We start from the raw sequence: 27,079 nt of genomic DNA on the forward strand, positions 1-27,079 counted from the left end.
TGCACGATGTTTCTAGAAAGGGATGGGCAGCCCTGGAGAAAGGACTGGGAGTGAAGAAACCACAGGGGAGCCTCCTCCTCAAAGCCAAGGTCCTGGGAAGACAGGGTCCATGTGCCCCTCTGGCCTGGCTGTCGCACAGGCAGGTGGGAAGAACACAGTTCCCCAGCCACAAAGACAGCTGCTACTCCGGCTCTGCCGGCCGCTTGCTCTGACCTCGGGTCTGTCACGTCATTTCTCTGACCCTCGGTTTTCTCATCTGTGTCAAGGCCAGGTCTGTCTTGTTCACAGCTGCACTGTTGCTTGGCACAGTACTTGTCACATGATGAGTACTCAATAAATATTTGCTGAATGAATGAATGAATAAATGAATGAATGAAAGGGGACAATGACGCTGACCTTGCAGCATCCCGAGTCAAAGACCTTATCTAAAAAGTCTGGCATAGGAAGGGCCCTCGGGTCTCACCCACTCTTTTTTTTTTTTTTTTTCAAGATTTTTATTTATTTATTTGACAGAGATCACAGGTAGGCAGCGAGACAGGCAGAGAGAGAGGAGGAAGCAGGCTCTCTGCTGAGCAGAGAGCCCGATGCGGGGCTCGATCCCAGGACCCTGGGATCACAACCCGAGCCGAAGGCAGAGGCTTTAACCCACTGAGCCACCCAGGCGCCCCGGGCCTCACCCACTCTTACTGCTCTTCTTCAGGGAGCACTATTCCTAGGACAGCTGCCCCCAGACCACCGTGCCCCCTCCCCAGAGGTCAGAGATGGATTCCAAAAGGCATTCGTTCTTCTCGCCAGGCAGCTCTGTCTTGAGAAGTGGGGCTCAGGACAGCATCTGGAGAAGCCAGGCAGCAGATGGACAAAGACAGCACGTGCCCCACGGGCAGGAAGCAGCCCCAGGAGCTGGGTTCGGAGCCCAGCCCTGGCAGCCCTGCACGCTGCTGGAGGCTGGGGGCCAGGTGCCAGTATTGGCTGGCACCACCAGCCCTCTGAAAAGGCTGGACAGAGGCCCTGTGGAACAAAGAGAGTCTGCCAACATCCGGAGCCTCTCCTGGAGTCCCTTCCACCTGGGCCAGTTTGATCCCAGCCCTTCCCCATCCTTGAGCCCTGCCCCCCCCAACTTGTTAGAAGACAGTGAGAGATCTGGACTCTGATCCCGTCTCAAACATGAATTCATAGGCCAGTTCTCCCAAGTTCAGCTGTCCCATCCAAAAATGGGGGTAATAATCCCATTTTTTTAAAAAAAGAGGTTCCCCCCTAACATGGGGCTTGAACTCACAACCTTGAGATCAAGAGCCACACGCTTTACTGAGTCAGCCAGGCACCCCAATGATCCCAACTCTGAGAAGCTGTTTAGAGAATTATTTTAACAAGATAACAGAGGCGAAGCAGGGTCGGTGGCACACAGTGAAGCTCTGTACAGGGCAGGGCTGGGCCCCCGGAGAACGTTCCTGTTTTCAGCAGGGCCAGGGAAGGCCCAGGGCGGAATCCGCACCCACACGGGCCAGGCCCTGCCTCCCAGCAGCCCATTTTCAGCAGCGTCATGAGGAGGGCAGGGCCATCCAGGCCCCAGGCCTCTGCCAAATGCCCCAGCAGCCCCTTGCCCGCCTCTTTCCCAGCCAGGAGGCGGTGGCAGCGCCTATACCTGTGGGTCAGGCTACTGTATCGCTTACATGTCACCTGGGCTAAGAACAGCAAGGCCCTGTTCTCCAGTGAGAGCGGCCCAACCGGCGCCCCGGCTGCCCCGTGGCTCCTGTTACCCAAACAATAACACCCAGACGCCTGGCACTTCCATGCAGTGGAGGAGGGGGAGAACAGGCAGCAGCGCCCAGGGCTCTGCACCTCTCAGGCCCAGGAAGCATGAAGCTACGACCCAGCACTGGCCACCGGAGGAACAGAGGGGCAGAGAGGCTAAGGACCGGCTGAGGGTCACACAGTGTTTCCAAGGTGAAGCTCAGAAATCACGATGCCCCCAGTCCTAGGAAAACACTAGTCTTCTCCTCTCACAGAACTCAGATGCAGTTGTACTCAAAACTGAGTCGAGTTTCCTGTTTAAACCTGGTCCCCCGTCCCAGGATTCCCCAAAGGGAAGCAGGAAGTAGTGCCCTGCACTGGGAATCGAGCTCCTGGGTGTCTGCCCCTCCTGCGAGCATAACCCAAGGTAAGTCCCTAGGTTAAGTACTTCCCGGCCTCCCTTCCTCTAGGGAGGCCTAAGTCACAGGGGCATGCCAGGGCAAAGGCATCCATCTCTGAGTGCCCCCCCAACCAAGCCCTGATGCCCCAGGCCTTGTGTGTGTGGGGGGGTACTGCAGAGGGCAGTGTTCCTCACCTCAGAGGGTGAGTCAGCGAGAGAACCTCCAAGAGCCGTGCAGGGCCTGTAAAAACCCCATGGCAGGGATCCCAGAGCAATTTACTCCAAATTGCACCTTCAGGTTGGTTACCTAATCCTGCCGCGCCCACCATCCAATAGCCAGTGTCAGCTACGACCATCCCTTTAAAGGGGTAGCACACCCTGGGTGCTGGGGACCTGGGGTCCTCACTCTAAGCACAACCTGTGGCCCTGGGAGGCAGGGTACTTGGTGGTTGCCCCAGGTAAGAGGAGGCAGAGTAGGGGAGCTAGGCAGGGGCTAGGGACCAAAGCCAAGAGAAAATCACCTTGGCTCCCCTGCTCACTGAGGTCTTCACACCCTCCCAGTATACCCCCACATCCCCTCTGGAAATGGAGTTTCATCTGCCTCCTTCCCAGCATGAGGCTGAGAAGAAAGTGTTCTTAATCTGCTGGTTCAGGGCCTTGACCTTGACCCTGGGGGTCAAAGGGCACAGGAAGAGCTGGCCTTCTGCATCCTAGGGCTTGGCACCACAGAATCCTCGGAGGAGAGGAGAAGCTGCTTCTGGGAGAGGCCAGGTGACAGAGGCCAAAAACCCCAGGGGCCCAGCCCTTCCTATGGGAGGGCTCACAAGGAAGAAGGCAGGCACCAAGGTCCTCCATGTCTCCTGGAATAATCCTCACAAGGTCTAAGGACTTTTCCCCACTGTCTTCTCCACAGCTTGGGGTAGGGGACACATGTGTCCTCTGGCCCTAACCCAGGGGCAAAAAAACCCAAGAGTTTCAGCCCTAGACAGGTGGTGTCACCCCATATCCCACAACTGCCAAGGGTCAAGAGGGGCAACCCTGCTAGGGTCAGCAGCAGAGAAGCGGGGCGCTCTCGGGGTAGGGCACTGGGAGACATGAAAGAGACGTGGGGTTCTCATGACCCTCATCTCTTGTAGAATCCCAGACATCTGGCACTTCAGCCCTGCCCTTCTGTGCTGATAGAGGAAGCTCCGACAGCTCCCGGTACAGGTCCTAGGTGTGTGGGGTGACGGGGCGGCCAGATCTTAGGGCCTCGCGGGATCCCCTCCCCGTGCTAAGGGGGTTCTGGACGCTTGGCGGAACTGTCCCTCGCGCGCGCGCGCGCGCACACACACACACACACACACACCCGGGGCATAGGGGTGTGGAGCCGAAGAAGGGCACAAGAGATCGGAGTGCACTCGCGCCCTCGAGAGCCAGCCAGGCTGCAGCGGCGCCGCGAGCGGCCCCGCCCCCGTGGGGACCCAGGCTCGCCGGCCGCCGGCGCCCGTCCCCCGCCCGGCTCACTCACCTCCGGGTCCAGCGGCACCAGCTCCATGAGCGGCCAGGGCTCCTTGAGCTGGGCGAGCGGCATCGCGCCGCCGCCAGGCCGCCCGCGCTCCTCTGGCGGCCCGGGCCGCGCCGCCTCCCGGGTCCCGGGGTCCCCGGCTCTGCTCCCCTGCGCCCCCGCGCCCCCCACGAGACCCCCGCGCTGGGGCTGGGCCGTCCGCCGCCGCTACCGCCGCGGCACTCGCACTTCGGCTCCCTCCGTCACCCGGCGCCGCCGCGCCCATTGGCTACCTGCGCGAGGGGCGGGGCTGCTGAAGCCCCGCCCCAGACCCCGCGGCGCGGCTTTCCCGGAGCGGACCCCAGCCCCCCGCGCGCGGGAGGGCTCCGCCCCGCCTCCGCCGCGAGCTCCTGGCCGGTACTCTGCTCCGCTTACGAGAGCCCTTCCCGGCTCTTCCCTACCAAAACGCTGTCCTCCCCGTGCGGACCACGCCGGGGTCATCGCTTTCCCCTCATCTGCTCGCGCGGAGTCACGCCCCAGATACTCCTTCTCCATCCTGCGGGAGGGAAGCCCCCTGTTCCCCCAGCCCCCATCCGCCCGCCTCTCCCCTTCCCGCTCCAGGCAAGCACTCACACCGAATGACCCAGGCCGGGGCTTGAAAGGAACCTGGGCCCCATGCCCCTCAGGCCTTCAGCTCAGGAGACCCTAGAGATCCCCCGGGATCTTAGCGCCCCAGCTCTGGGTAGGTTCTTATTATGTTGCCACCATCAGCACCCATAGCGCCACCAGATTTTTTGGGTAATCTGTCCTTGAGGGAACCCCTTTCAAACCAGATCTCCCCCGAATCTCTCCAACTTCAGGCCCAGCCCCGGGCTGATTTATGTTTGTTGCCCCCTCTGAGGAGGGCACGGACCAAACTCCCAGGGTTGAGGGACACTTGGACGTGGAGTAAAAGTCCAGGGAAAAGGGTTCCTCTTGGAGAGATTCAACCTCCCATCTAAAGAGGTGTTAGGGGTCCAGGTGCGGAGAGGTTTATTCACAGGTGGGGCAGTGGAGGGATGGGCTTGCAGGTTCATGGGTGGGGAAGAATGGCTAGTTATTAGCAAAGCTGTTGGAAGGCAGGGGAATGGTTGGGGCACCCGGGTGGCACAGGGAGTTAAGCATGGGACTCTCCTGGTTTTGGCTCAGGTTATGATCTCAGGATTGTGAGACTGAGCCCTGCCTTGAGTAAGACTCTCTCCCCCTCTCCCTCTGCCCCTACCCCCACTTTCTAAATTAAATAAGTAAATTTTAAGGCAGGGTGATGGAGAGGATTGTTTATCAGAAACCTTCTGTGAGGGGCGCCTGGGTGGCTCAGTGGGTTGGAGCCTCTGCCTTCCGCTGGGGTCATGATCCCAGGTCATCGGATCCAGCCCCAGCTCGGGCTCTCTGCTTGGCAGGGAGCCTGCTTCCTCCTCTCTCTCTGCCTGCCTCTCTGACTAGTTGTGATCTCTGTCTGTCAAATAAATAAATAAAATCTTTAAAACAAAAACAAAAATAAAAAAACCTTCTGTGAACCAGCTCCAACACAATGTGATTTCTTTGAATTCCCACCACCACCTAGTTTACAAATCATAAAACAGTCTCACAAGGATGAGATGATTTACCCAAGGTCACACACCAGGTCAAGAACAGATTAGGACTTTTAAGAAATCAAAGTTTATGAATATTTCTCCTAAATCCAGATACTTCCCTTATTCCACGACTTTCCTAGGGTAGCAACTAAATTGAGTTTTCAGTGGAAAAGACTGAAACCCAACAAAAATATTTTTAAAGATTTATTTACTTGGGGGTGCCTGGGTGGCTCAGTCCTTGAGAGTCTGCCTTCCGCTAGGGTCATGATCCCAGGGTCCTGGGATTGAGCCCCACATCCAGCTCCCTGCTCAGTGGGAAGCCTGATTTTCCCTCTCCCACTCCCCCTGCTTGTGTTCCCTCTCTCGCTGCCTCTCTCTCTCTCTCTGTCAAATAAATAAATAAAATCTTTTTTAAAAAGATTTATTAATTTTTTTATGGGGGGGGGTGACCAGAGGGAGAGAGACTCAAGCAGACTCTGCTTAGCTCAGAGCCCTACTCGGGGTTCAATCCCACAACCTTGAGATCATGACATGAGCCAGATCAACATTAACCAATTAAGCCAAATTAACCTACTTCAGACACCCAGGAACCACCCCCCCCAACAAATTTTTTTGAAGCAGTCTCTATGTGCAGCATGGGGCTCAAACTCACAACCCTGAAATCAAGACTTGCATGCTCTATGGACCGAGCCAGCCAGGTGCTCCAGAACCCAACAAATCTTGATTTGAATCCTAACTCTTTTACCTCCTTAACATGGGAAAACTAATTCACATTTTATCGCTAAACCACAGTTTCCCCATCTGTGAAAGAATTATAATCCAAATCTTTCAGGTAGGTACTGAGCACAACAGTTACCTTTATTTTATTTTATTTTATTTCTTAAGATTTTATTTATTTATTTGACAGAGAGAGACACAGGGAGAGAGGAAACACAGCACGGGGAGTGAAAGAGGGAGAAGCAGGCTTCCCACTGAGCAGGGAGCCCAATGCGGAACTAGATCCCAGGACCCTGGGATCATGACCTAAGCCAAAGGCAGATACTTAACAACTGAGCCACCCACGTGCCCCTATTTTATTTTTTTTTAAAGATTTATTTATTTATTTGAGAGAGAGTGTGTGAGCTGGGGGAAGGGGCAGAGGGAGAGGGCGAGAATCCCCAAGCAGACTTCCTGCCAAGCGTGGACCCCAACTCAGTGTTCAATCTCAGGACCTGGAGGACCACGACCAGAGCCGAAATCAAGAATCAGCTGTCCAACCAACTGAGCCACCTGGGCATGCCTACATTCGTGTTAATCAGTAAACATTTATGCCTACATATGACATGCCAGGCCCTCTTCCAAAGCATGTATAGTATCCCAGGACTGCTTCTAGATGCTGAGGATAGAACGATGAACAAAACCAAGCCCCAGCTCTCCCAGAGTTGACGTTCAGTCTGGTGTGATTACAGAAATAATTACAGCCAACACATACCCAGCACTTACTCTGGACCAGGCACTGTTCTAAGCACTTCACCTGTATAAACTCATTTAATCCTCACAGCATTATGAGGTGGGAGCTGTTACTCTCTCCAGTGAACAGAGGAGGAAACTGAGGACAGAGAAATTAGGCATCCCATTCTCTGGGTCTCTCCGAGTTTACACAGCTTGAAAAATGGTAGAGCTGAGACCACTCTGGCAGTGTGGGCCCAGATTTTGGTCTCTTGTTCACTCACTCTCCATGTCCCTGATGGGAAAGGGTGGGGGCTTGGACCAGAGGCAGTGGCCATTATTAACCTCGGTGTTAGTGTCTGCCAGTTCAGCTGCCTGGAACCATTTGCAGCGTCCCAACCCCTGCTGCTCAGGGCTAGCCTTGTAACATGTGGACTGACTTACCCTAAAAAAAAAAAAAAAAGTTACTGTCTCTCTGAAATTCAAATTTAACTGGGCATCCTGTATTTTGATTTGCTGAATCTAGTGATCCTACTTGGGGTACAGAAGAGATGGCACACAGGGGCCAAACATCTGATGGCAAGCCAGACAGAAGTGAGACAGGAAGAGGTCCCAGAGCATCAGGGCAAAAGACCCGGTGAGGAAGATGGGATAGACAGGCAGGAGCAGAGGAAGTGAGCGGAAAGCAGGAGCAATTTTGTCTTCAGTCTGCCCCTTTCCTGGGGCCCCTGGCCCTCTTCCTTTCGCTTCTTACAGGAAACGATTCCCTATCAAGTGCATCGTTTCCGCTTAAGGACTGAGTGGTGACTATGCTTTCCCACGAACAAGTTTCACTTCATATGTTCCCTCTCTGGTACTGGAAAGGCCATGGTGGGTCATGCTGGAAAAAGGAAGCCCAGAGGACAGCCAGGCCTGGCCTGGGCAGTTTGGGCAGGTCAGCTTGCCTACCTATATTGTAGTGACAGCAGTCACTCAACAGAGAGACATGGAGACCAAACCATCGCCTACAGGGCAGTGATCCTGTTATAGCCTCAGCTCACAATTTCCCCCGTTTCCCTCTAGACTCCAGCCCCAACTCCTTCAGTTGCCCTGCCACAGGGCCTTTGAACACGCTGCTCCTTATACTTGAAACTATCTTCTCTCTTCCTCAAACCAGCGTATCTCCACAATCACTTCCTCCAGGACATATTCCTTTGACTCCCTGTTATACACACTCGTAGCAATGGATACTTCTCACAGTTGTCTCTTTCCGTGTGTTTATGTGATTATTTGATTAACACCTGGCTCTTCAATTAGACAGTAAGCTCTGAGAGGGCAGGGGTCGCATCTTGGTTCTTCATGGTCTTCCTGGCACCTGACACACTGCCTGACACATAGTAGGTGCTCAAAGAGGCTAAGTGATATTCCAGCATCATCTACATACGAAATGGTAGTAAATCCAGGACTCAGACCCAGGCAGTCTAACCCCACACTCTGAGTAGTGGATAAATGCTAGCTATTATTAATAATAATAATAATAACGGTGTTAGAACAGGCTGTTCTGGGCGGTCACTTGAGGTGTTTGTTAAACGAATGACTCATAAAAGGGCTTTGCTGGACACAAATGAGGTTATTATTTTGTATCCTGTTGAAGAGATTTTTCTGGCATGGAGCAGGGGGACTGAACTGAGAGGGGCTGAGGGCTGGGTTTTGGGTCTCTCTAATGCAGCCTGGCCCTGTGCTTGTGCTTGCCATAATCAAGAGCAGAAGGCATTGCCTCAGGGAGACGGTCTGTCATTCTTTCTTAGCCTTTTGGTAGAGGAAGGTCTTGGCACACGTGTCTCCTGGCAGCACGTGGAACACAATGAGAGAGATAATCATAAGGGCAGTCGCAGTCATCTTTGACAAGTGATTACAAGAGGTCCGAGCTTGGCTAAGTATTTAAATAATAATAACCAACTATGAGGGCTTACTGGGAGAGTACAATAGGGCTTGCTTGGAGCTGTTTAAAGCAAGAGCTCATCCAATTGTCCCAACACCACTATGAGATTGAAATCATTGTGCCCATTTTTCAGATGAAAAAACTGAGGCACATAAAGGGACAGGATTGCCCATAATCAGACAGCTGGTAAGTATTGCAGCTAGACTGAGAACCCAATTCTCTCAGACTCAAAGACTCACTTCATTACATGGTCAGCCCAGAACAGGAGCGCAGGGGTACCCAGGGTACAGACAGCGGGTAGCAGTGAACAGGGAAGGGGGTAGAGTCTCTCGTCTGCTCCATCCAGGTCTAGGGGCTGAAGGTGCCATCATTCCCCAGCTTGAAACCCTCATGTGGCTCCTCCATCACATTTCAAACAAAATCCACAGATTTTGCTGGGCCTGCAAAGCCCCACAGGACGTGGCTCCCTGCTGCCTGGGGCATTTTGCTGGGCCTGCAAAGCCCCACAGGACGTGGCTCCCTGCTGCCTGGGGCATCTCCGCTCCTACAGCTTGCTAGCTGCCTTCCTGCCACCAGGCTTCCTTCCTGCTCATTGACATGCAAGGCAGCTCCCACTTCGGGCTTTCTCTCCTGCTGTCCCCTCCAGGTGGAAGGTTCTCTCCCTTCATTCATACCTCTGTTCAAATGTCACCTCTTCAGAGAGAACTAACCCCTTCTAAACCAGCTCCCCAGCAATGGCATCACCTACATTATCTTGTTTTCACTGCACGCCTCTCTACCAGCAGCAGTCGCACTGCCCATTTACCTGTTTGCTATTGTTCGTTGCGCCCAGTAGAATAAAGTTCCACGAGGCAGGGCTTATCTGTTTTGTTTACCGTTGTATCCCAGGATACATCTGGCATATGGCAAGCCCTCAAACATACTTATGAATGGAGCCACACCAACCTGGGCTCTCATCCAGGCTCTGCCCCCTCCTAGCTCTGTGACTCGGAACATTTAGTTAAACTTGGTTTCTGCATCTCTAAGCCAGGTGCTCAAGAGAAACCATACAAACAACCATAGCCCTTCTCCCTTCCCCCCTAATTCTTCCCTCTGGAAAGGAAGGGAACGCAGGAGGCTGGGACTTGGAGAGTTTACTGGATGTGTTCTCCACTGGTGTGAGATGAAGATGTGAGAAGAGGCTTTGGTTTAAAGGCACTCCCATGACCGTGGTCACGAGGCAGGGAAAGAATGAGGCCAGAGATGGAGTCGTCAGAAAGGAAGAGGAGGAACAGAAGTGTGCAGGTGGGACAGTCTGCTGGAGAACCGGCTGGGGACTCTCCCGCTGCCCTGGAGCCTGGGGGTGAGGCAGAAGCTTGCTGCTATTAGTTGGAAAGGATGGAAAAGGAATTGGAGTTCGAGGGACAGAAGAGGAAGCAGTGGGTCATCTGTAGATACTCATCAGAAACCAGCTATGTGCCCGGCACTGCTGTGGCCGCTGGGGATACAGCAGAGGAGGAGATGGAGACGGTTCTCTGCCCTCTAGGATAGGATAGGGGTGGGTGAATTATGGCCCACGGGCCAAACCTGACCTACTATTTTTTTTTTAAGATTTTATTTATTTATTTGACAGACAGAGATCATAAGTAGGCAGAGAGGCAGGCAGAGAGGGAGGAGGAAGCAGGGCCCCTGCAGAGCGAAGAGCCCAATGTGGGGCCTGATCCCAGGACCCTGATCATGACCTGAGCCGAAGGCAGAGGCTTTAACCCACTGAGCCACCCAGGTGCCCCAGAACCTGACCTACTATTTTTGCACGCCTGTGAGCTAAGAATGGTCTTTACCTTTTTAACTGATTGAAAAAAATCAAAAAGAAGACTATTTCCTGACCCGTGAAATTTATATGAAATTCCAATTTCTGTATCCACAAATAAAGTTTTATTGGCACACAGCCAGGCTGCGTTTATGTGTGGTCTAGAGCTGCTTGGCACTACAACAACAACAGAGTCGAGTAGTTGCAACACAGACCATATGGCCTGGAAAGTCTGAAATGGCTTTTTTGCGTTTTTTGGGGAGAGGGGGATAGTTTGTCAACCTCTGTTTTGGGACCTTCCATTCTCTCTGGAGAGACCGTTAAGGAAACAGTAAGTGGGTTTCAGGGGGCATCTGGTAAGGGAGCCAGTTCCTGCCTCAGCCACCTACCCCTGGAAGGGAAGTACTCTGTCCAGCTGGACTACATTACAGCCCAGAGGCGCTGGGGTCATTGTCATCAGCTCTCCGCCTCTGGGCCAAGAAGAGCGAGCCTTTTCCTGAAAAAAAAAAAAGAGTCATACTCAGTGATCTGCAAACTCCAGCACCCACTGGGTCCCCTTCTCTCCCAGATCCTCAATGCAAGGACAGCTTACACATACCACATCAAAGGAACGTCCCCTTTGTCACCAAGGCCTGGCACCTATGAGTCTCCTCCCACACTACCTCATGGAGCCCTGACAAGGATTAGGCATGGGTTGGGATTATTGTTCCCATTTCACAGACAAGGAAACTGAGACTTAGAGAAATTACCTGAGTTACCCAGGGCCACACAGCTTGAAACAGCTTGCAGATCCAGAATTAAAAAGTAGTGGAGTGTCAGCTTTGAAAGGGCCTTCAGGATTGTCTTAAGGAGCCATGGAAAACTGGTGGCCTGGGGCTGAGGTGAATCAGGTAAGGGTGGTGGCAGGTCCTCCGTGTGCAAGACATAAGGCTTGCATTGTCTGTGGAGAACTTAAAAACATGAATGAAACTGGGTAGGTCTGCTTTTTATTATCACCCTGCCTTGGCACCTCCAGACAATGTCGGGGATAAAAATGCTCCTTCCTGGGGCGCCTGCGTGGCTCAGTGGGTTGGAGCCTCTGCCTTCAGCTCAGGTCATGATCCCAGGGTCCTGGGATCGAGCCCCACATCGGGCTCTCTGCTCCGCAGGGAGCCTGCTTCCTCCTCTCTCTCTCTCTCTGCCTGCCTCTCTGCCTGCTTGTGATCTCTGTCTGTCAAATAAATAAATAAAATCTTTAAAAAAAAAAAAAAATGCTCCCTCCTGAGGAGACCTTTCTGTTGGTCTAAGTTCTAAATCATTGCTGTGATTATTAAGAGTTTTAAGAATATAATATATATATGGAGGCTTCAAATTAGTACATTTATGTTACCTAACCTTTGATAAATAATATATGCTACAATGGGAGCTAATTTGGAAAGCTACCCCCCTACACAGTTGACCCCCAGCATGTGCCTTCGATTTGAGACTTCCTAGCAGCTCAGAAGCACTGGAGTCGCTTTGAGAATGTTTAGGTCCCCCTGTCTCTGTATATAAGCAGATCTGAAATCAACAGTGATGCTACAGTGACTGTAAAAAATGAAGGAACAAAACTTGAGCTATTGCAATTCTTTCATTCTCTGTGCCGCCCATTCTCTGAACCCTGCCCTGTTGCCCCTTTTGGAGGCCCTTTTTCTTGCGTGTATATACATGTTCTTTTTATAAAAAAAATAATAATAATGTAACTAAAAAAATATTGGTCCATTACTTTTTTCTCTTTTGTTTTGTAATTTTTTTTTTTTTAATTTTGGTTGTCTGGGTGTGTATATGAAGTCAATAAAAGGAAATTTTTTTTTTAAGATTTTATTTATTTATTTGACAGATAGAGATCACAAGTAGGCAGAGAGGCAGGCAGAGCGGGAGAAGCAGGCTCCCTGCCGAGCAGAGAGCCAGATGCAGGGCTCGATCCAAGGACTCCGAGATGATGACCTGAGCCGAAGGCAGAGGCTTTAACTCACTGAGCCACCCAGGCGCCCAATAAAAGGAAATTTTTACCATGTTTCTTTTCTGGCCATTATTATTTGTTTTGTTTCACAATTATTATTGGAGAAAATTCTGTCAGGTTGTGGTTAAAAAAATGATCCAATCTGGGGGTCAGATACACACTAGGTTTACCGTGGACCTGAAGACAGAAGAAGACCCACAGACAATGGCATTATCTTTTCAATCATGATCATCATTATTATTTTATTGAGTACCTACTTGGTACCAGGCCCTGTTCTAAGGTTTGACATCATCTCTCTCTCTCTTTCTCTTTTTTTTTTTGGGGGGGGGGGGATATTCAGCAAATATTTATTAATATCCTACCCTGTGTGAGCACCATTGTAGGTGCTGGAAATATGGCAGTGAACAAGGTCAAGTGCTTTTTCTCTATTACCCTTGAACCACTGGACCTGGAGGTGTTTCCTTGTGTGTCATCTCACTTTAAAAGTGAAGACAGACTCCCACAGGGCTGGGATTAGGGTAAAGTGAGTGAGGCCAAGTCATGCAGTGCAAGTTCAGATCCTGTCTTTATTTAAAATATTGATAGTTTGTTCATTGTAAATATTTATTGCATTATTTTTTATTTTTTTTTTATTAACATATAATGTATTATTAGCCCCAGGGGTACAGGTCTGTGAATCGCCAGGTTTACACACTTCACAGCACTCACCATAGCACATACTCTCCCCAATTTATTTTTGACTTTTTTAAAGCATTTATTTATTTGAGAGAGAGAAAGAGAGTGGGGGGAGGGGCAGAGGGAGAGAATCCCCAAGTAGACTCCCCACTGAATACAGAGTCTGACTTAAGAGCTGTCCTATGACCCATGAGATCATGACCTGAGCTGAAACCAAGAGCTGAATATTGAATCAACTGAACAACCCAGGCGTCCCTACTTTTGACTTTTTTTTAATTTTTTGAATTTTTATTTTTATTTTTTTAAATATTTTATTTGTTTGATGGGGGGGGGGGAGCACGGCGGGGCAGGGGGAGGGGCAGAGGGAGAGAGACAAGCAGACTCCCCTCTGAGCATGGAGCCCAACATGGGACTTGATCCCAGGACCCTGCAATCATGACCTGAGCTGAAGTCAGACCCTTAACCCACTGATCCAACCAGGTGTCCCTACTTTTAAAAATATTACATTAATACGTTAGTTATCTTGATTGTTGAGTTTTCTGGTGCCCCCTTAAATCTTATGCCCAAGATGATTCCTCATTAACCTCACCCTAGTCTCATCTTTGCTCATCTAACCCTCGCAGCAATCTTGTGAAGGAAGTGCAGTAATTATCCCCATTTTACAGAAAAGAAAAGTGAGGCACAGAGCGGCTAAATGATTTGTACAAGGACACACGGTCATTAAGTAGTAGAACTGGCACGTGAACATCTCTTACCTTAGAGCCCATGCTCTTTTTTTTTTTTTTTAAGATTTTATCTATTTATTTCACAGACAGAGATCACAAGTCAGACAGAGATCACAAGTAGACAGAGAGGCAGGCAGAGAGACAGAGGGGGAAGCAGGCTCCCCGCCGAGAAGAGAGCCACCCAGGCACCCAAGCCCATGCTCTTAATACTACTTTACATTTGTTTGGTCCACACAGGTTGCTAAATAACCCAAATAACTTGGAGTGCCTGGGTGGCTCAGTGGGTTAAGCCTCTGCCTTCGGCTCGGGTCATGATCTCAGGGTCCTGGGATCGAACCCCGCATCAGGCTCTCTGCTTGGCAGGGAGCCTGCTTCCTTCTCTCTCTCTGCCTGCCTGTCTGCCTACTTGTGATCTCTATCTGTCAAATAAATAAATAAAATCTTTAAAAAAAAAATAACCCAAATAACTTGCCATTGCTTTAAGTTAAAAAATTAAATTTAAAATTTAAATTAAAAATATAAAAATAATTTAAATAAAAATTAAATAAATCAAAATCAAAATAAATAATCACAATAAAATTTTTAAATTAAAAATATAAAAATAACTTAAATTAAAAATGCTTTCTTTCTTCCTTTCTTTCTTTTGTAGGCTCCATGTCCAGCTCATAACCCTGAGATCAAGACCTGAGCTGAGATCAAGAGTAGGACGCCTAACCAACTTAGCCACTCAGGAGCCCCTCCAGCTTCTTTAAAAGTCTGTCAACCTGGGCTCACATTCCTGTTTTGTAAGTATCAGCAGGATGAGTGGTAGCCCTTCTTAAATCAGGCAAGCTTGGGGCGCCTGGGTGGCTCAGTGGGTTAAGCCTCTGTCTTCAGCTCAGGTCATGATCTCAGGGTCCTGGGATGGAGCCCCGCATAAGCTCTCTGCTCAGCGGGGAGCCTGCTTCCTCCTCTCTCTCTGCCTGCCTCCCTGCCTATTTGTGATCTCTCTGTCAAATAAGTAAATAAAATCTTAAAAAAAAAAAACTCAGGCAAGTTCATTAGGCAGCCACACCCCCCACCACCCCCTATTGTCTCAACTGTTTCACTGTCTTGTTGCCTGCCTGCTCCTGGGGGGCATCTGGATTTGAATCCCTAATCTAATCCCTGATCCCATTTCACAAATGGAGAAATCCAGGCTCCATCCAGAAAAGAAGAGGCTTACCCAATGCACCTAGCACTTCTGTGACAAAGCTGGGCTCCAAGCCAGGTCCCACACAGTCCCTCAGTCACAGGAGACAATTGTGAGTGACTTCACTTTTAAAGGAAGCTCAGAGAGGGAGCTCCTAGACTCCGAACCAGCTAACACTCATTCCATGAGCACCTCCCAAGGGCTGGCGCTGAGACCGGCATGCCCTTTCTAAACAAACAGCTCCCAGCAACTCTGACAGGTCGACCTTGACAACCTCCATCTTACAGGTGAGAAGATATGGCTTGGGAGGTCAAGTGACTTTCCTGGGATCTCACTGCAAGTTTTCGGCAAATCTGCCTAACTTTAGTTCACTAGCTCTTGACATAAGACCGGAGGAAGCTACCTCCGCTTCCTTCCTGCAACTCCCTCTCTCACTCTTGCTGGGGTTTTCTGGGGCTGAGGCTATAGTCACCCCAGACTAAATTTACTCTCTTCCAGGAGGATATTGACACCGAGTAGCCTGAGAAGCGAGACTGAGTTGTCAAAAATACCTGCTAGGGATGCCTGGATGACATAGTCAGTTAAATGTCCAACTCTCGGTTCCAGCTCACATGATCTCAGTGTCCTGAGACGAAACCCATGTGGGACTCCACGCTCAGCAGGGGTCTGCTTGAGATTCTCTCCCTCTGCTCCTGCCACTCAGGCTCATTCTCTCTCTCTCTCATTCTCTCAAATAAATAAATAAATCTTGGGGCGTCTGGGTGGCTCAGTGGGTTAAGCGTCTGCCTTCAGCTCAGGTCATGATCTCCAGGTCCTGGGATCGGGCCCCTCCTTGGGTGTGCTTAGCCGGAGTCTGCTTGTCCCTCTCCTTCCCCCATAACTCCTCTCCTCCACTCCCACTCTCCCTCTCAAATAAATAAATAAAATCTTTTTAAAAATAATAAACAAACAAACAAATAAATAAATCTATCTTAAGGAGAAATAGACCCTGCTTTATGGGGAAGCCTGGCTGGCTCAGTGGGTAGAATGTGCAACTCTTGATCTAGGGATCATGGCTTCAAGCCTCACCTTGGGCATAGGGTTTACTTAAAAAACATTTAAAAATAAAATCTTTAAAAACAAAATACCTTCTTTATGCCAGGCATGTGTTAGATGCTTTTCACAAGGCTTATATTCCCTCCTTTGTGTTTACCTGGATCCTCTAAATTTTCCACAATGAGTACGTTTTACTTCCGGTACAAGGAATTGCCTGATCACAGCCTGGAAATGAGTCTACTAAAGATTTGGGGAAGTTGGGGATCAGTATCCACAATTGGCAATCAAGGAAGCTGAGACTCAGAGGATTGCCCAAGGTCACACAGATGATAAGTGACGGAGTCAGGATGCTGTCTGCGTCCAAGGCCTGTGCTCCTTCCACTCCACGGCTCTGCCTGCCTTTCTTCACATCTTGTTGCACAAAGGAGTTCAGGCAAATTCTAAACATACATAAGAGAAAGCAAGCATTTATCCTACTATATTTCAGGAAGATCAAATAATGAATGAGAAATAGTTCTTTATGTAAGAATTTCGGGGCGCCTGGGTGGCTCAGTGGGTTAAAGCCTCTGCCTTCGGCTCAGGTCATGGTCCCAGTGTCCTGGGATCAAGCCCCACATCGGGCTCTCTGCTCAGCAGGGAACCTGCTTCCTCCTCTCTCTCTCTGCCTGCCTCTCTGCCTACTTGTGATCTCTGTCAAATAAATAAAATCTTAAGGAAAAAAAAAAGAATTTCAACTAATGAATGCAAGACAAAATGAAGAATTAGAAAATTACCTTTTGGGCTGCCTGAGTCAGTCGATAGAACATGTGACTCTAGATCTCTCGGTCATGAGTTCTAGCCCCATGTTGGGTGTAGAGATTACTTAAAAATAAATAAAAATTTGGGGTGCCTGGGTGGCTCAGTGGGTTAAGCCTCTGCCTTTGGCTCAGGTCATGATCTCAGGGTCCTGGGATCAAGCCCCACATTGGGCTCTCTGCTCAGCAGGGAGCCTGCTTCCCCTCCTCCTCTCTCTGCCTGCCTCTCTGCCTACTTTTGATCTCTCTCTCTCTGTTAAATAAATAAATAAAAATCTTTAAAATAAATAAATAAAATAGATAGCTAGATAAAAACTTGGGGTGCCTGGGTGGTACAGTCGGTTGGGTGTCTCATTCTTTGTTTGGGCTTTGGTTGTGTTCTCCAGAAATGAGATTCACCCCACATCATAGGCAGTGGGGAGCCTGCTTAAGATTCTCTCTCCCTCTCCTTTTGCCCCTCTACCCATCTCTCTCAGGTGAATAAATAAATCTTTTAAAATAAATACATAAAATATTTTTTAAAAAGAAAAATTTTTTGTAACATCTTTTTTTTAAAGATTTTATTTATTTATCTATTTATTTGACAGACAGAGATCACAAGTAGGCGGAGAGGCAGGCAGAGAGAGAGAGGAGGAAGCAGGCTCCCTGCTGAGCAGAGATCCCGATGTGGGGCTTGATCCCAGGACCCCAGGATCATGACTGGAGCCAAAGGCAGAGGCTTTAACCCACTGAGACACCCAGGCACCCCAATTTTTTGTAACATCTAATGAAATGATGGTTCATAGGTGGATGTTAAAATGAATAGATAAAACATTGATGGGGATTTCAATGAAGAGAGCAGGCCAAGAGCCCTGACCAGCAGATCCATCAATAAAAATGTTTCAACTAAATATCATATGCCTCCAGATATGACCTAATAATAAGTATACAGCACCATTGCCAAGAAGTTACTCTTGCCAAAATCGTTAAACCCAAACGAATCAAGCCACTAGATCTAACTTTCAGTTTACTGAAATGTAAATAACAGAAGAACAAGTTAAACTACACCATTAGGAAGCAATCAGCCAAAACTTCTGCAACTTGGGAAATTTCTCAGGACAATGCTCTGTTTTCTCTTACAAATAAATAGCATAAAAAAAAGAAAAAGAAAGAAAGGTGAAACTATTACACATTAAAAGTTACTTAAGAGCGGGACGGCTGGGTGGCTCAGTGGGTTAAGCTGCTGCCTTCGGCTCAGGTCATGATCCCAGCGTCCTCGGATCGAGTCCCACATCGGGCTCCTTGCTCAGCAGGGAGCCTGCTTCTCCCTCTGCCTCTGCCTGCCACTCTATCTGCTTGTACTCACTCTCGCTCGCTCTCTCTCTCTCTCCCCCTGACAAATAAATAAATAAAATCTTTGAAAAAAAAAAAAGTTACTTAAGAGGGGTGCCTGGGTAGCTCAGTGGGTTAAGCCTCTGCCTTCAGCTCAGGTTATGATCTCGGGATCCTGGGATTGAGTCCCGCATCGGGCTCTCTGCTCTGCAGGAAGCCCGCTTCATCCTCTCTCTCTCTCTGCCTGCCTCCCTGCCTACTTGTGATCTCTGTCTGTCAAATAAATAAATAAAATATTAAAAAAAAAAAGAGTTAACAAAAAAAGTTACTTAAGAGACATAGCAACAAATGACATGTGTGAACCTTATCTGAATCCTGATTGGAACAAGCCAACTATTAAAGAAATTTGAAATGAACTAGGCATTCAGTGATTTTAGGGAATTTTTAAAAAAGACTTTATTGATTTATTTGACAGGGAGAGAGGAAGCAAGAGAGCACAAGAGGAGAGAACAGCAGAGGGAGAGGGAAAAGCAGGCTGGCTCTCTGCCAAGCAGGAACCCCAATGTGGGGCTTGAGCCCCGGACCTCAGGATAGTGACCTAAGCTGAAGGCAGACATTTAACTGACTGAGCCAACCAGGCACCCCAGATTTTAAGGAATGTTTATTAATTTTGTTAGGTATGATAGTTATGTTTGAAACAGCCTTATCTGTTAAAGATATATGCTGAAATAATTTGGGTGAAATGATATGATGCCTGGGATTTGCATTATAGGACTCCAGAGGCAAAAGTGGAGAGGTAATTAAAACAAGATTGGCAAAACATTGATAATTATTAAAAATAGGTGATAGGTACATGACAGTTTATTATATTGTCTCTACTTTATGCATGTTTGAAGTGTTCCATAATAGAGAGGTTTTGGATTTTTGCTTTTGTTTTTTTTAAAGATTTTATTTATTTATTTGACAGAGACTACAAGTAGGCAGAGAGGCAGACAGAGAGAGAGTGGGGGAAGCAGGCTCCCTGCTGAGCAGAGAGCCCCATGTGGGGCTCGATCCCAGGACCCTGAGATCATGACCCGAGCTGAAGGCAGAGGCTTTAACCCACTGAGCCACCCAGGCACCCTGGTTTTGGGGTTTTTAAAAAAGATCTTATTTATTTATTTGCGAGAGAGAGGGAGCACAAGTTGGGGAGGAGGGAGAGCAGAGGGAGGGAGAGAAGCAGACTCCCTGATGAGCAGGGAGCCCAATGCAGGGCTTGATCCCAGAACCTTGAGATCATAACCTGAACCTGAGGCAGATGCTTAACGGACTGAACCACCCAGGTGCCCCAATAGAGAGTTTTTTTTAAAGTATTAAAGTAAATAATTAAGAAAATTGGGACAAGGAGAAAATACAGATGAAGAAATAGAAATGTTCTGAGCCTCTTAGCAGCCAAAGCAAAAAGGGAAATAAGAGTCATGGTAGCCAAATGTTATGAAAGACAATCTTATGCTTGTAGTCTTGATCCCCACTCAGCTGCATAAGAATGCGTCCCAGGCCTGGGACACTTCCTAACCCAGAGACAAAGAGCCCATACAGCTTGCTCTGGGTTTTCACCTTGTGTGGTATTATCTTTCCTTGTCTCAATTGCAATGAGTATTCTTTTGTTTCTTCTTAGAGCATGTGTATCATATGGCATCTTGCCAACCCCACTGCTCTATCTGTTCTCTGGAAGGGGATGAGGTCCTTCCACCACAGAATGAGAAGAGTGAGCATATAGGCAAATTGCCCCACGTCCACCACTGGGGGAGATCCATTGGCCATGGGGACCAGTGCCCAAGATTGAAGGTGATCTCACTCCTTCTCTTCTCTATGTGAGTAAAGCATTGTTCCACCCAATGCTTGACTGCATGTGTTTTCTTTGGCGATTCAAATACCAAGACAAGATGGGTTAGAAGGGTTTAGAGTTCTCCCCCGGGGATTTGTAACAGGTGCACAGTACTCTGCTCTCTTGGGATTGATAACTGATGCACGGTACTTCATTTGACACCAAGTGATATAGAAAACCACCAAACCCACAAAGTCTCTTATTTATTTTATTTAAATGTTGTTAGTTAACATATAGTTCACATAAACCAACCAAAAAATTGGTTTCTGGAGTAGAATTCAGTGATTCATTACTTACATACAAAACCCCGTGCTCGGGACGCCTGGGTGGCTCAGTTGGTTAAGCGGCTGCCTTCGGCTCAGGTCATGATCCCAGTGTCCTGGGATCGAGTCCCACATTGGGCTCCTTGCTCGGCAGGGAACCTGCTTCTCCCTCTGCCTCTGCCTGCCTGTCTGCCTGTGCTCGCTTGCTCTCTCTCCCTCTGTCCCTGACAAATAAATAAATAAAATCTTTAAAAAACCAAACAAACAAAACCCGTGCTCATCATAACAAGTGCCCTTCTTAATATCCAACACCAATCTAGCTCATCTCCTACCCACCTCTCCCCATCAACCCTCAGTTTGTTCTCTATGGTTAAGAGTCTCTTATGGTGGGGCGCCCAGGTGGCTCAGGGGGTTAAAGCCTCTGCCTTCGGCCCAGGTCATGATCCCAGTGTCCTGGGATCAAGCCCCGCATCCGCCTCTCTGCTCAGTAGGGAGCCTGCTTCCCCATCTCTCTCTCTGCCTGCCTCTCTGCCTACCTGTGATCTGTCAAATAAATAAACAAAATCTTAAAAAAAAAAGATTATTTATTTACTTATTTGCCAGAGAGAGAGAAGCAAGAGAGCACAAACAGGGGGAGCAGCAGAGGGAGAGGGAGAAACAGACTCCCCACTGACCAGGGAGCCCGGTGTGGGGCTTGATTCCAGGACCCCAGGATCATGACCTGAGCCGAAGGCTCTTTAACCAGCTGAGCCATCCAGGCACCCCCCCCCCAAAGCCCTTTTTTTAGAAAAGATTTTATTTATTTGAGAGAGAGAGCACACCTGTGCAGGAGAGCAGGGGGAGGGACAGAGAGAGAGAGAGAGGGAATCTCAGGCAGACTCCCCAGTGAGCGGGGAGCCTGAAGTGGGGCTCAATCCCAAGACCCTGAGATCATGACCTGGCCTGAACTATGAGTCACTTGCTTAACCGACTGAGCCCCAGACAGGTGCCCCAGAAAACAAAAGTCTTTACCAAAGTTCTGTGGAGGACACTGCACACCTCAAAATCTCCAAAAATTTTCTTCCTCAAAGTTCCACGCTATCAGAGTAGCTCCCCAAACCTCTTCTTTCTTTTTGTTTTTTCCAAATTCCTGGCCACCCAAATTCTGCCGGCTCATTCCCCTCCGTCTCTCCATAGCAGTTTTTCCTGAGTGGGACTGGGAGCAAGTTTCTCAGGTGGCTCCTCTCCTTGCTCAGGTCTGTTTCTCTCTCTCTCTCTGCCCTCCTTACAAAGACTCCTTAGAACTTAGTCTGGGATGGAGGAAAAGCCATGAATATTTACATGTGAGTATTTTTGTCCTGTTGCATAGAAAAAAAGATCAGAAGGAAATACATCTGAATGTTAACAGTAAGAGACCAGCAGAGCTTTGGAATCAGGTAAAGTTGGGTGCAGGTCCTGGCTCTGGCACTTTTTAGTTGTGTAACCTTGGGCAAGCCTCACAGGAGATATTTCTCTAAAGCTCAGATTGATGTTCCATGAATTACTTAGCATGTATCTGGCACACAGTAATTTTTCTGTCAGGCGCAGCTTACAAAATAAAGGAGTTATCTCAACCTGGTAGGAATATGAACTTCATTTTGTCTTTATCACTATTTTTTGCCTTTATCGGTATTTTATTTGAAATTTTTTACATTGAAGCCTGCCAGGGAGTTTAGGTTGGTGGAGCCAGCAGATTCTTAGTTTCGGTTCAGGTCAAGATCTCTGGGTCCAGAGATCAAGCCCTACCTCCAGCTCCCCCCTCAGCAGGGAGTCTGCTTGGGATTCTCTCTCCCTCTCCCCCTGCTTACGCCCAGTCATGCCCTGTCTCTCCAAAATAAATAAATAAAATCTTTTAAAAATAAAAAAAAAAATTTTAAACGAGCACACATTTGCAATTTAAAGTAAAATACTATAAGGATTATTATAAACATAGGCATAAACTTTATCAGTAGAGGGCTAAATGAATTATGGGACATTCATATTCTGAAATACTACAAACTCATTAAAAATGTCAGTATAATGACATGGAACAAATGTCCACGGAATAGCAAGTTGCAAAACGGTATGTGTAGCATGAGGCCTTTATGTATATTTTTACACACGTTAAGGATGTAAATACACAGAAAAGGTGTAAGGCCACGCAACACCATAGCTATCTCAGCAGTGAAGATGAGGGTTTTCCTTTTGTTTTAATCTATGTTTTTGTAAGGTTTAATTTTTTAATAAAACTCATGAATTACTTTTATATAAAAGAAAACATTTAAGGTGTGGTGGTGGTGGACAGGGTTTCACCTGGTGTTTCTCAGGCCCAACAACAGAGCATGGCAGAAAGCCAAAGACTCCAAGAGGATCCGCTCCGCAATCTTGTCACTGTGCAGTCCGCTCCAGCCAGCTCCTCGGTGGGAAGGGAGGGGTTAACAGCCGCACCCCCGTCTTCAGTCCTCAAAGTCCACCTCAGCCAAAGTCCTCTTTTGCAAAGGCTGCAACAGAAAGAAGCTAGTTGAGGTTGCTCCCTCCTGGAGCCCCCCCACCGGAGGCCCAAAGGCAGGGGGAAGAAAAGGCCCTGGGGTCTGGAGATCTTTCGAGATGTGGCTTATGGCCCCGAAGACTTCCGTCCTCCCCCAAGAAGAAGGAGGACCCTGGAGGGACTGCAGGGCTTCCCCAGGTTCTCAGGGTAGGGTCCGCCCCTCAAAGGTGTGCAGGGAGGGAGACGCTAAGTCCTCGAACACTTGGGGGACAAGCCTGAGCAGTTCCTGGAATGCAGGGGAAATAAGTGTGATGATACATCGGAGGGCCCCTATCAGCGGTCTCTATAAAACCGTCGCCTCCAGATCTAGCCCCTAGATTGAGTCCCAGGATATCCTGGCTGATTCCGAGAACCCGGCCCGGAAGGTGGGCGGGGTTCCTGCCCCCTCCACGCCCCACTCTGGCCCTTCTGGCCTGTGGGTTCCAAATCCCAGGCCAGCCCCGCGGCAGCCCATTCAGCTCCCAGGTTTACTCTTCCCCGAGCTCCCTCAAATCCTCCGCCCCGCCCCCACCGCGTGCCAGTCCGGCCCTTGGCGGACCTCTGCCCCGCCCCCCAGTCCTGCGCCCTCCCCTCAACCCCGCGCCTCATTTCCGCATAGTTCCCGCTCCCGGCACCCCGCGCGCGCCTCGCGGACTCCGTGGCCCGCGGGAACCCGAGCCCGAGGACCCCGCCCCGGGCCCCGCCCCCTCCGAGGCCCCGCCCCTGCACGTGCCCGCGCGTGGTTCGTCCGGTTCTCTGGGCTTGCAAGAGTGTCTCTGTCCCCGTGAGTCCCCCGGGCTCGGTTCGGAGGGTTGGCAAGAAGGGCGTTCTCAGAAGCTCGGCGAAGATGCAGGCCCGGAGGCGGAAGCAGAGGATGGGAAGGTCCGGAGTCGGGACCGTGAGGGCCGCAGAGCTCGAGTCCACGCCCACCTCCTTTCCTCCAGCCGGCGCAGTTAGGTCTCGCGGGCTCCGAGCCGGAGTTTGAGCCACGGTTGGCTCGGTACCCGCCAGGTGTGCTGCGCGGTATGGCAGCGAGGCGGGGCGGCCCGCGGAGCCCTGGTCCGTCTGGAGGGCGAGTCACGTGAGCTGGGGATGTCCGACCCAGGATCTGGAATCCAGGGGCCAACGGGAGGTACTGCGGTGAGCTCAGGTTCAGGGGCTCCCTCACCATGGATGACATGACCTGTGCTGGCAGCGGTGGGGAGTCCGGCCCAGGAGGCGCAACTGATGGGGCGCTGCCTCTCCAGCGCCGCCCACTTATGAGAAGCTCGGCTCTGCGTCGCCACCATGCGGCTGCAGGGAGCAGCGCCTACCTAGCACAAGGGGACCCCTCAGGGCTGGGGAAACAGACCTTAGCGACCAAGGGGCTGGCCGCGGTCGGGGAGATCGGCTTTCGAGATCCCGCTCCTCCCGAACCGGGTTCTGGAAATGGGGTCGAGGTTGCCCTGGCAGTCGTTCTTTCACTGGCCACTATGAATCCTGCTCAGGACTGCGTAGGGTTTGGGTGCGGACGCTCTGCATCCGCCCCCATGATGCTCACCTACTAGCGCCTGTGGATGAGAACGATCCCTCCCAAAGGCAGCAATGCCACCAACAACCAACCAGCTTGTCCTAAGCGCCTGCTATGTGAAAAGACACAAAAATGAATAATTAAAATAAGGAGAGAACGCGTTTCAATTCGTGGCTCCCCATTTTCATAAAAATAAATAACATTTAAGGAAGGCTTACTGTACGCTATGCACTTACTAAGTACTTTTATCTGCATGACGATATTAAAACAGCGCAGCCCTCTAAGGACAGGCTATTTTATAGAGGTTCCTATTTAACAGATGAGGAATTTGAGGTTCAGAGAAGTCAAGTAACTTGTCCAAAGTCACACAGCTAGCTAAGGATTGAATTTCTGAGCTTTTTAATTTTTTTAAAAAGAACAGTTTTTAGTTCACAGAAAATTGAGCAAAAGGTGCAGAGCGTCTGTATAACCACCCCACACACATTCATGCCCACTATCAACATCCCACACCACAGTGGGGTATTTGTTAAAATTAATGAATCCACACTGACACATTATTATCACCCAAAGGCCAGACTTTACTTTTGATAAACCTTGGCTTTTAACAACTGTGCTGGTCTCCTGCCCTAATTGAAGACCACTTTGCTGAGGGGGGCAATTCAACTGGGACTTTGGATTATCTGTAGAATTTCCAAAGCAGGGGTAGGAAGGGCAGGAGAGCTGTATATATTAAAATGGGGAGGGATTTTCATGGTACTTGGCGAGTTCGGCTTGAGCAGGAGGTCCCAAATTTTATTTTATTTTATTTTTAAAGATTTATTTATTTAAGAGAAAAAGAACAGCAAGGGTTAGAAGGGGAAGGGCAGAGGGAGAGAGAATGCTCAAACCAACTCCTCACCAGTAAGAGCCAGAGAGTGGAGCTGGAGCCAGGTCTCCATCCCCGGATCATGAGATCATGACCCTACCCGAAATCAAGAGTAGGCAGCTTTACAGACTGAGCCACCCAGGCGCCTGGCAAGTTCCCAAAATTTAGTCAATGGAGTATCAACCTCATGAAGTTAGTCCTAAGCAATAATGGCCATGGAGTCATGGGTTTAATATGCAGGTTTTATTTTTTTTGAATGCCAAGTGAAATAAATATGTCAGGCTAAAGAAAACTTTATTTTTTAAGTGATCTCTACACTCAACATGGGCTCAAACTCAACCCCAAGAGTCCCATGCTCTATGCACTGAGCCAATCAGGCGCCTCTAAAAATGTAACTATTTAAAAAATATTTGATCGGGGCGCCTGGGTGGCTCAGTGTGTTAAAACCTCTGCCTTTGGCTCAGGTCATGATCTCAGGGTCCTGGGATCAAGCCCCACATCGGGCTCTCTGCTCAGCAGGGAGCCTGCTTCCCCCTCTCTCTCTCTGCCTGCCTCTCTGCCTTACTTGTGATCTCTGTCAAATAAATTAAAAAATATATATATATTTGATCATGGGGAGGCCGGTGATTCCCACAAGTGTGGAGGGCCAAGGGACTCCTGCAGGACTGAGGTGCATGTGATCACTTACAGCTTGTCGCCCTCTGAGGACGCAACTAATGGCATTCTTTCAGCCAGGGTCTCCCCACCGCGCTGCTCCGCTTGTGGGCCTGCATTCTTCACATTGCACCATTTGTAGTGTTTTGGTTTTTTTTTTTTTTTTTTTTAAGATTTTATTTATTTGACAGAGAGAGAGATCACAAGTAGGTAGAGAGGCAGCAGAGGCAGAGGGGGAAGCAGGCTCCCTGCTGAACAGAGAGCCCAATGCAGGGCTGGATCCCAGGACCCTGAGACCATGACCCGAGCCGAAGGCAGAGGCTTGACCTACTCAGGCGCCCCCATTTGTAGCATTTTATCTGGTCTGCACGTGGGGGACCCAGGAGTTTGAGAAATCCAACAGGAGGAATCCAGCTGCCTATGAAAATGATAAATGAGCTGCCCTCATCTGGATAATGGTTTCCTGTATATGAAAGACCATTTTCTGGGAGGGACGCCTGGGTGGCTCAGTGGGTTAAGCCTCTGCCTTCGGCTCAGGTCGTGATCTCAGAGTCCTGGGATCGATCCCCACATCACACTCTGTGCTCAGCAGGGAGCCTGCTCCCCGCTCTATCTCTGCCTACTTGTGATCTCTCTCTCTGTGTCAAATAAATTAATTAAATTAAATTTTTAAAAAAAGACCATTTTCTGGGAGAAAAGTCTACCTGGTGGTATCTTTTTTTTTTTTTTTAAGCTTTTATTTATTTGAAAGAGAGAGAGCACATGAGGTGGGGTGAGGGGCAGAGGCAGAGGCAGAGGCAGAAGCAGGCAGGAAGCCTAATGATGAAGGGCTCCATCCCAGGACTCTGGGATCATGACCTGAGCTAAAGGCAGACGCTTAACTTACTGAACCACCCAGGCGCCCCTACATTATAATATCTTGAAGGCATCATAAACTTCTTATGAACCAAAAAAATTTTTTGCTCACACATCATTAAAGTATTCCCTAGAACCCTTAGTGCTAGTCACACCCGGTTCTGTAAAACTATCAAAAAAAATTACTGGAGAAACCCTGGGGAGGTAGGATGAGGTCACTTTTTGTCAAGCAAGGGTCAACATGTCCCAAGGGGCTTGCTGCTTTTCATAATTCTGAATCTCAGACCTACCAGCATGTCTGATCTTATCTTTCTTAGTTGGCTCCTCATTCTCTTCTGCATAAGGAATAAATGCCTGGAAGTTCCTGGGTGGCTCAGTCAGTTGAGCATCTGACTCTTTTTTTTTTTTTTTTAAGATTTTATTTATTTATTTGACAGAGAGAGATCACAAGTAGACGGAGAGGCAGGCAGAGAGAGAGAGG

At 49.1% G+C, this 27,079-nt stretch overlaps 1 protein-coding gene across 3 annotated transcripts in view; it reads right to left on the reverse strand.

The window, feature by feature from the left end:
• The window catches only part of RPS6KA1 (ribosomal protein S6 kinase A1), a 38,870-nt gene extending 35,020 nt beyond the window's left edge, over positions 1 to 3,850 (reverse strand). For 2 of the 3 annotated variants that reach the window (XM_047726171.1, XM_047726170.1), the window contains exon 1: positions 3,642 to 3,850. In XM_047726171.1, coding sequence (XP_047582127.1) covers positions 3,642 to 3,704 — 63 coding nt within the window. In that variant the 5' untranslated portion in view covers positions 3,705 to 3,850. The remainder of the gene's footprint in view (positions 1 to 3,641) is intronic. The other variant, XM_047726173.1, reaches the window with a different exon arrangement.
• Between the last annotated feature and the right edge of the window lie 23,229 nt (positions 3,851 to 27,079).

Source organism: Lutra lutra, chromosome 4, assembly GCF_902655055.1.
Source record: "Lutra lutra chromosome 4, mLutLut1.2, whole genome shotgun sequence".
In the NCBI taxonomy this organism is placed as follows: Eukaryota; Metazoa; Chordata; class Mammalia; order Carnivora; family Mustelidae; genus Lutra; species Lutra lutra.